This window comes from Camellia sinensis, unplaced genomic scaffold (genome assembly GCF_055761805.1).
Source record: "Camellia sinensis isolate YWXY unplaced genomic scaffold, ASM5576180v1 Unanchor1, whole genome shotgun sequence".
In the NCBI taxonomy this organism is placed as follows: domain Eukaryota; kingdom Viridiplantae; phylum Streptophyta; class Magnoliopsida; order Ericales; family Theaceae; genus Camellia; species Camellia sinensis.
In genome coordinates this window covers 9,697,655-9,708,156 of record NW_028128987.1, presented here as the reverse complement: position 1 = coordinate 9,708,156, position 10,502 = coordinate 9,697,655, and the positions used below count along the sequence as shown (strand labels likewise).

The 10,502-nt window shown below is 31.6% G+C and overlaps 1 protein-coding gene across 1 annotated transcript; it reads right to left on the bottom strand.

Annotated features, from left to right (window-relative positions):
* Positions 1–6,963: 6,963 nt before the first annotated feature.
* LOC145814035 (heat stress transcription factor B-4d-like) lies at positions 6,964–9,787 on the bottom strand. The gene is made up of 2 exons (XM_082910548.1): positions 9,378–9,787; positions 6,964–7,631 (listed from the first exon to the last, which is right to left on the bottom strand). Exons 1-2 carry the CDS (start codon positions 9,678–9,680, stop codon positions 7,086–7,088), a joined length of 849 nt encoding a protein of 282 aa, XP_082766674.1. The 5' UTR covers positions 9,681–9,787; the 3' UTR covers positions 6,964–7,085.
* Positions 9,788–10,502: the final 715 nt, after the last annotated feature.

Genomic DNA, 10,502 nt, shown 5'->3' with positions numbered 1-10,502 from the left:
ATTTTATTAAGAAACTATTGCTTTAGTTACGTAAATATTTTATTAAGAAACTATTGCTTTAGTTACGTGACAGTGTCCCTTTCTCCATCAGACCCATTAGTGGTTTGGGCTTTCCATGATTTCAGGTTGCTAGGATGGATTTGACTTTGGATTTTGGGCCTAATGTGTTCGGGCCTTGGGCCAGTTCTTTTCACCCTCCACATACACAATACCTAATAATTCAAAATGTTTATAGATTGAAACAACCTTAAATTTCACGATTAATATGAAAACACGAAAAGAAACATTTTTTTTTTTTTTTGAAGTTTCATATCATATTATTATGTATGTGATGCTCACATATAAGTAGTAGAAATTTTATAGATGGAATAATACTGACTTGAGAGACTCACCTAATATGTTGTGAGATTTCTCATTTATGAGAAGGAAAAAAAAAATCGAAATTACGGTAAACATAAATTTTTTATATGCAAAATAAAGATAGAAATAGAGTCACAAAATATAATTTTATTAATTTCGAATGATGTGATTACAATCTTTCGATATTCTTGTAAAAAATAATAATTTAATTGACTCGAGGGACTTGACAGTTGTCTTGAATCGAATTAAGAAATCTCTTTTAAATAGTGCAAAGAATGCGATGAATTTGTAGAATTGTGACTTGAGTGTTTTACATGTTTATAACTACGTAATAAACTTTTTTCAAATTTTATGCAGTGGTAGGAGCCCACGAAAATTTTGACAAGAAAAAGAAGAGACATAAAATGGAGGAATGACAAGGAAGCGCATTACATCACAATCCCGAAGCCAAGCAAGAATCTTTTTACCGTAACTCTCCTTTTGTTTTTCTTTTCCACCTTTTTTTTTTTTTTGAATGTATCTCCTCTTTTCATGGCCTCTCTTTACTTCTTTTTAGAATAGCAGAAAAAGAAAATTTTAGAGATTATCAAAATGATTTTGATTGCCAAACTCTTATATTACCCTTTCTTCTTTTTTAATTTTTAAAAATTAAATTATGTTTGTTTCTCGAGAAATTTACAAAGACAATAAAAAGAAGTTGACATTGAACACATGCGAAACCAACCAACAGTTTCTTTTCTAAAAGCATTCTTGGATCCAGCTAAAAAAGTATGTAATTTTTTTTTGGTGTTTAGTAATTTTTTGTTTTAAATTTTGTAAAAAAATTAACTTATCAAATCCAACTTGTGTACACAAATTTTAAAGTTAAAAAAAAATTAAAATTTTAGAAATGTCAAAAAAAAAATATTTTTGGAGAAAATTGGCGATAAATCTAATTTGAGGATAGCTCGACGCATCGGGTCCGCTCTGTAATTTTTTGTTTTTGTTTTTGTTTTTGTTTTTGTTTTTGTTTTTTTTTTTTGGTGAGAAGTACACATTGTGTGCAATATTGTGGTAAGAAATATATTTTGCTACCTTGAAAGATATTTTTTTTAGTTTTGCCCTTTTATTTTTAACCTATCTGTTCAAATCTTTTTTTATCTATTGAGTTTTTTGAACCTATATGTTCAAATTTGTATCTATTTGTGAAAATTATTTTAATTTATCTATTGAAATTTACCGAGCCTATTTTTTCTTCTATGTTGAACCTATTTGTTTAATTTTTTCTTTTCAATTTTTTTTATTTTTTCTATCTGTTGAACCTATGTGTTTAAAAAAAATTCTATTCAAATTTGTATTTTTATCTGTTGAAATAACAATTCAACAAAGTAGTCACAGTCTTCATTTTTTTATCTGTTGAAACAAGGTCTACCCAGGACTTTTGTTTATCTGTTGAAACAATTCCACACACACACACACACACACACACACACACACTCTCTCTCTCTCTCTCTCTCTCTCTCTCTCTCTCTCTATGTTTATCTGTTAAAATAAAGAAGTATATCTTTTTTTTCTCTCTCATCAATGGCCTCAATCTCTTACTTCTCAACCAACGTCCTCCACTGTTCGTCGATCTCCAGTAAGATCGCAAAGCAGCGTTATCGATAGAATTAAAGGTACCGAGCCAAACCCTAATATTCTTCCATAAGTCTTTAATCTATATCTGTTGTCTTCTCTGACCACCGTGGATGGTGGCACCGCCTGCCTAGGTGTTTTGGCTCACCTTATAGCTGAAGATAGAGAGAGTTTTAGAGAGAGAAAAAATAAGAGAGAGATGGAGAATCAGTTGATTTTTACACCATCAAAGGCACCAAAAATAGGCTGAGTAATAACGACGTCTTCGATGCTAGTAGTGGAGTGGTTAGGAGAGTGAGACATTGGTGAGGAGGGTTTGGGCAAAAACATGGTTTAGAGCGATCTCTCTCTCTCTAGAGTCTTTGTTTCTCTCTTTAGATGAATTGAAGATATATTCGTCTCTTTCTCTCTCTCTGTCTCTATATATATATATATCTGTGCGTATGTATATCATAATTTAAACTAATAAAATAAAATAGATAGCTTGATCATTTCGCAGTAGCATGTCCTTACGTATTGAACAAATTAGTGCATGGACTATTTAACGAAAGAAATTCAAAATTAGACTTTTTGACAGAGCACCTTTTTTTTTTTTTTTTTTGGTCCTTTCTAAACTTTTTAACTTTTTCTGTCTATCTAGTCAAGTAGAACTCAAAAGTGTAAAGTTTTTTAATGATTTTTATTAAAAAAAATTTTAAAAAAAATTAAACAAAAAAGTCACAAAAAGAGCTAACCCCAAACACTCATTAACTTGTGGTGAAAGGGAGAATGTATCCAACCATTTGAAGAAATCCCAACATTTTAATTATATCGATTTTGTTTCTAAAATGTTTAATGTGTCTTAAAGTAGTTCCCACGACTAACGCCATCAATATTCATTGTAAAATAGGAGTATTTGTAGAACAAAATATTACACGTGAACAAATTAAAAAAAAAAAAAAAAAACTTTATAAATTGATATAATGGAAATATTTGGTACTAAAATAATACAAAAAACATAATTTACGGACCAAAAGTTAACCAGTGATTTTATGCAACTGTAATTTTTTGTTTCAAAATACTCTTCATAGTTTTAGTTTTTTGAATTCAATTTGAGTTTTTTTATTTTTCTTATTTTTTTGTTTTTAGTTAATATTTTTAAAATTTTTTTAAAAAAATTATTTTTTTATTTTTTTAGATGCACTTTACTTAGATGTATCTAAATAGTAAAATATTTGAGAAAAAATATTTTAAAAAATTAATAAAAACACAAAAATACAAAAATATATTAAATTTTTATTTTTTTTTTTGTACTTTTGATATTTAATGAATTTTTAAAATATTTTTTCATAAATATTATACTTTTTAAGTGTATTTATGTTAGGTGTGTCTAAAAATTAAAAAAAAAAACGAAAAACTAAAATTTTCTGAAAAATAAATGTTAAAAACTAAAACTATCACAAGAGTGTTGTGTGATGACTCAATTTGCTGATGACTCAATTTTCTTTTATCTCACCTTCAATTTGCTGATGACTCAATTTTCTTCTGCAAGGCTAATTTGGACCAGGTGGTGATTGTCAAAAGACTCCTCCGATGCTTTGAAGTCCTCTCGGGGCTTAGAATAAATTATCACAAGAGTGTTGTGTGTGGTTTAGGGTTGAATGATGAGTGTCTAAATGAAATTGCCAGTCTCTTGAACTGTCAGGTGCAAAGCTTGCCATTGAAATTTTTGGGGCTACCTTTAGGAGCAAACCCGGGTAGAAAATCAACCTGGAAACCTGTGCTTGATAATATTAGATCTAGGCTTTCAGGTTGGAAGAGGAAAATGCTGTCCTTTGCTAGTAGGTTAACCTTGATCAAGTCTGTACTTTCTAGTCTCCCGGTGTACTATCTTTCCCTCTTCAAGATGCCCGAAGGAGTGGCCCGTGAAATTGAAAAGATTGAGGCTGCTTTCTTGTGGCGTGGTGATGGCTAAAAAGAAAAGTTCATCTGGTAAAATGGATGGAGGTTTCAAAGAGTGTTGCCCAAGGGGGTTTGGGCATCAGAAGGATCAGGGATGTTAATGCATGTTTGCTTCTAAAATTGTGGTGGAAATTTGGAAATCAAATCTCAACTTTATGGAGGCAAGTTATTTGCAGCAAGTATAAAATTGAGGTTCAGTGTTGGCATCCTCCTGTGCAACCCTCCTACAAGTTCTCTAGGGTATGGAAGGATATCACTTGTATAGGACTCCATAGTTCTCATATGTTCCAATTCTTCCTGGATAACTGCCAAATCAAGGTTGGGAATGGTAGTCGTATCAGATTTTGGCATGACAAGTGGTGTGGATCTACCTATCTTAAGGATGAGTTCCTCTCTCTCTTCAACCTGTCTGTTGATAAGAATGGTTCTCTTCAACAATTCTATGCCAGGAAAACCAGCACTTCAGTTTGGAACTTTCCATATAGAAGAATCTTGTATACTTGGGAAGAGACCAGTGAAGCTAGGTTGATTACAATGTTATCTTTTGCCCTCCCTTGTGCCTCAACAGTGCTGACAGCCTGGTTTGGTCTGCACCAGGTTCTTGTGTTTTCTTTGTGTCTTCCCTATATTCTCTCTGTATTTCTCTCCTTGGGCCTCCCCTCAAAATTAGCAAATTCATCTGGAGCAATACCTTACCTCCCAAAGTTAGTTTTTTTGGTTGGTTAGCTTGGAAAAACAGCGATGTTTCTGCTCGATATAGGTATCCTAGGCAGCAATGTTTCTCCTCTTTGTCCTCTATGCAAAGTGGCCCCTGAATCTATTTCCCATGTGTTGCTTCATTGTCATTTCTCTTGGATCATTTGGTCATCTGTGCTATTTGAGTGGGGGCTCTGTTGGTGTATCCCTCAGTCTGTAGAAGCTCTGTTTAACTGGTGGATGGGGATTAAGCTCAAACACCCTCTCAGGAAATTCTGGGGAGCAATCCCACTGGTTGTATTGTGGTCCCTCTGGAGGCTTAGGAATGAGTGTGTTTTTAGAGATGCTCATCCTAATTCTGCAGAACTATGGGAACTTATCAAGATCAGATTGGCTCTTTGGCTTAAAGCTTTTATAAAGGATTTCCCTTTTACAGTTGAGGAGGTGGCTCTCAATTGGAGACAAACCAGGCTATGCTATTCAGTTTAAAAGAAATCTACCACTGTTTTGTTTAGTGTTAGCTCCAGCACTCTCTGTCTTCAGTGTCAGCTCCAGCATACTCTACCACTGGTTTTTTCTGAGTTTGCAGAATGACTATAGGGCTGCAGTATTGCTCATGGGAATTCAAGGAGTGTTGTTCAAAGGCAATGCAGGTTAATGCAGGTTTCTTCTCTGGTTGGAGTGTAGTTTGCAGAATGACTGATCTGTGCTGGTTTCTTCTCTGGTTGAAAGCAAACATCAAGACTGATGGTTTGGGATGGTTTGTATGGGGATTGGTCTAGTTTCTCAACTGTGGTACTGTGGATTGGAGCCTCAAGCTCAGATGTCTGCTTTTGGAGTTCAGGGTTGCTTTGGACTGCAATTTCCCTTAGCTGGAGTACTGGTTCTTTACTTTCCACCAGATGTTTGCGTATAGATTTCGGGTTGCTTTGGACTGCAATTTCCCTCAGCTGATTTTCTGATTTTCTGGTTTTTTGCTCTGTTGGTTTCTCACCAACTTGGAGGTTGGAACTTGTTTAAGCTCCAAGCTCTTCTTTATTGATGTAATTCTTCTTATATTTCATCAATAAAAACTTCTTTTTGCCGATAAAAAAAAAAAACTAAAACTAAACAGAGCGTTTGATTTTCACTATGCAAATAAATGAGGTCAGTAATGAGAAGTACTTTAAGATGGTGGGACTCTTTCATTATCCTTGTAAAATTTTATGTATGAATAGAGTTTGGCCTTATTTGGCAACTTATTATTTTAGTTTAAAAATTAAAAAATTATTAAAAAAAATTAAAAAATCAGTAACTTATACTAAAATGTCAAAAATTTCATTTTTTCTCTATTTTTAGTATGTTTTTTCGTAAAAAATTAAAAAATTATTTCAAACATACTAATTTTTTTACTTTAAATTTCAACCAAAAAACCAAAAGTTACTATTAAAATAGTCTATTCCTAAACGAGACTTTTGTGTGAGTTTGGTATCAAACTTAAAAGGTCATATTTTTTTAAATTTTCTTTGTGGCTTCAATAATTTTTTTTTTTTGGTCAAATTTGTGTTAAAAATATTTTGCGTTTTTAATCCATTTATATAGAAAGATCTAAAAGGTAAAAAATAAAAAATAAAAGTTCAGAAAAGTTCATCAAAGAAGAAGGAAAAAAAAAAAAAAAAAAAGAAGAAAGCCAAAAAACAATTTTTTGTTTTTGTTTTTGTTTTTGTTTTTGGTATTTAGTAGACTTTTTTTCCGTTATATATGTATATATATATATACTAGTGGGTGGCACACACGATGTGTGTGTAATTTAAATAAGTAGGAATAAAAAAATAATAATGAAATTAATATTATAATTTGTACTTAGCTTAAGTGGTATGGGTTCAAGCCTTGCCCATCTCTTTGTTTAACTTTTTTTTAAAAAATAAAAAATACTGCCACATGGCATGAGGAGAGTAAAGTTTCAGGACACCATAAGAGGTGTTCACTTTATAATAGTATAGATAGATAGATAGATAGATATATAGTTTTCTAATCTGCCTAGCTATTCGAGTAGAATCTAAAAATTTGAATTTTTTTGAAATTTTAATGGAAATATTCAATAGAAAAATTTCTTGAGCGTTTAGGATGATCTTGAATCCCTCTCCCTATAGCTCTACTTTCATTGAACCTCAGCCCATATCTGCATAACTTGTCTTCTACTCCCCAACAATAATTCATGCAAAACCACCAAACTCTACCACAGAAGCTAATCAAGATTCAACATATGCCAGTTCCACTTCATCAATCTTTTATGGGCGCATCATGCAATCTCTTCTTCCCAAAGATGTGGCTTAACATTTGCCATTCAATTCATCATCTAAGACTCATTAATAAACTTTAAAAAATATATATATATATATATATTTATTAGCGAAGGTCCGAGATTTCAAAGACTTACTAAAATAAGCTCTCGTTTAACATTTAGTCTAAGCTCTCAAAAACTCTTTGAACCGCTATTGAGACCCACAAAGAGGGACCCCAAATAGCTTTACAGTACCATTTGTTTCGGAGCCATCACATGAACTGTAGTTTTTCATGGTTTGGCAATTGGAAAGAGATTGAGTCTGATGATGCAAAGTGCCCAATTCAACAAGCTTAGGAACTGCATCAATGGATGTTTGATCACTGTTCTGTACTGGCATAACATGGTTTTGAATGAAGTAGACAATGTCACTGTAAAGGTTCTTCATGTGGGTGAGTTCTGATATAAGCATGTAGTTCCTTCTTCGCAGCCGCTGATTATCTTCTGCGAGCTCTGTCAGGATGTCTAAACCAGGTTTTGGGGATGGTAATGGGGAATCAATCCAGTTTATACCATTGTCATCTGGTTGGAAAAACTGAGGAGCTGGTGGTTGTTGTTCATGGTGGTGGTAGTGTTGTTGGTGATGGTGTTGTTGAGAAGTTTTTCTTCTGTGTATCTCTGATAACAAGTGTTTTGCTCCTTTTCTGAAGCACTCATTTGCAAATTCCCATCTATCTGCCATTATCTTCTTAAAACCCTGCAATAATTGACATAAAATTGAAAAGAAAGAAGAAGAAGAAGAAAAAAAGAAGCATATACATATATATATATATATATATATATATATATATATATTTTTTTTTTTTTGATCAGCAAAAGAGAAGAAGCATATATATGAAGTGCTGTTCTTCTGTCTAATGAAAATATTGATATGCCTACCCTTACTAAAGTGATCATGGAAGTTCCCATAGTTTATTTCCAAGCATTATGAAGATTTTTTATCATTTAATTAGTGTATAGTATTTTATTATATGCGTAATTTAAAAGTGGAGAATATTTCATAATTAATTTCATGATATTTTTTCATGATTCCTAATATTACTCTTTCAATAAACATTAAATTGATTGGGTTGGTAAAATTGGTTTTGGTGTGAACGAGATTTTAAGGGTTGGTTTGGTATGTTATAAAAAAGTGCACTTTTTGACTTATTGATTTATATGGGTTGAGTTTGAGTTAGGTTGGGTTTGATATGATGTATTAGAGAACTGATGTGATTTAAATAAGATGATGTGACTTAAATAATATAGTGACTTTTTGACTTTTTGTATTATTTAGGCCTAGTTTGGGAAGATTGAAAAAAGACAAAAAGTCAAAAAGTTATTATCTTATTTAAGTCACATCATCTTATTTAAGTCACATCACCTCTCTAATACATCACTTCAAACCCAACCCAAACACAACCCATATTTCATAAAAAGTCAAAAAGTGCACTTATTTAGTCTTCCCAAACTAGGCCTTAGTAGATGTCAAACTTGGCCTAAATAGTGATATTGATTTTTGTGTAATGGTAATGAGAACATCAAGCGTTATATATATTGTCAATTCATGGGAGAAAATAGCAAGCAACAACAAGGATTAACGAGATTGTAAAATCAATGTGCTCTACGTATTGGGAAATGCTTAACGAGATTGTAAATTTTAAAAAAATTATTATCCATTTAACTTTTTTTGTAGCTCTTAAATCAATTGTATAAATTGTGAATTAAATCCTGAATTGGATATAAATTGACACATATAAAGAATTAACTGAGATACATGTAATTTTCATTTCTACCCGCATACTACATATGGAAAAGTAAAAACATCAATATATATATATCAACTGATATTTAAAAGAGAGAATTACATATGAGAGGGTTTAAAAATGAAATTACAAGAAATTGATAAATATTATAATAATTACAATCATAATTTTTTTCATTAATTTGTAATAATTTTTGAAAATCTCTCCTAAATGATAATTTTCCCTATTTAAAACTGTGGGTGGGAAAGCAAAAAAAAAAAAAAAAAAAACAAAGATCTAATTGTTCACGTGATTCATAACTCACTGCTGGGAAGTATAAGCTTGAAATGTCATACTTTATACCATCAAACAAATAAACCAACATTACCATAAAATACAGAGAGAAATTACAAAATCAAAAATCAATCAATGAAAATCCTCATAGTGAAAAAACCGAACTCCAAAAAACACTAAGAAAATCTTTTAAAATGCATACTAGCCATGTGGATAACTTTCAAAGTTACTATAGACTTAAGCGTTCTCGTAATTTGTACGAAGAAACTTATCATAAAAATTAATTTAGTGATCCAAATTCAATTGTTATACGACAAAGTTTACATTTAAAATGAATTTGGAGTCAGATTGTGCTCTTGCTGAAAACCATTTTGAAGCATGAGAGAGAGAGAGAGAGAGAGAGAGAGAGAGAGAGAGAGACTAACGTAAGTGTTGAGCTGGCGAACAAAGCTAGAGAAGTTGTTGTGCTTGAAGTAGTTGGGAAGGAGGTCTCTGGAGAATTCAGGGGGTCTCCAGACAACAAAAGTGTTGTCATTCTCACCCCAACACACTATGTGATCAGTGAGAGGATCATCTACTAGTTCGTATGTTTTTGTCAGAAATGGTGCAGCTGCCACTGCCACTGCTTCACATCCCTTTTGTGATACAGAATATTCGTCAGATTCCATTGCAGAAAAAACCATCTCTTCACTTCTCCTCCTCCTCCTCCTCTCCACCATGAATGCCATTATTTACCTACCTTCTAATGACTCAGACTCCCACTTGATGTGCTAGTTAGCTCCTATATATTTTTACCACTTCCCATCTCTCTCTCTCTCTCTCTCTCTCTCTCTCTCTCTCTCTCTCTCTCTCATTATAAACAAGTACATATGACCATGTCACTAAAATAAAGTTTCTCTCTCTCCCTCTTTTGTATGTTGGGTATGTTTGGAATGTGATTTTTTTATTTTTTATTTTTTATTTTATGAAAAATGCATAAATATGTAGAGATAATAGAAATAAATATTTTAATTTTTTTTGTATGATTTTTTCATTTTTTAATTATATTAGTTTATTGCCAAACAAGACCCAAATAAGTTTAGAAATACATAAATTGAATACAGAATTTGAGATATAATCTACATAAATATATATAAATAAAATTAAGTGGACTCTACTAATAAATCTTATGAAATCTTATCAATTCATGTGTTTTTTTGTGTTTAGTTTCAATGTTTTTAGGAGAACTGGTATTAATTTCTAATTTTAAGAAACATATATTCATGTCATCTTAAAAAAATGTCACTAGTAATTTACGGATCAATTATCATATTAATAGCAAATGAATAAAAAAATGATATTTCAATTTAACTTAAAATGTAAGACGTTGATTATCATAATTAAAAATGAATGAATCAAAATAAAATTTTAATAGAAGTACAAAAATATAAAGTGTAATAACCTCATATATATACATACATATATATGTATATATATATAACTTTGGAGTGAGCTAATGACACTAGTCAATGTGGAACCAAGCCAACAAACCAAGTTAGGAGTTTGAGATT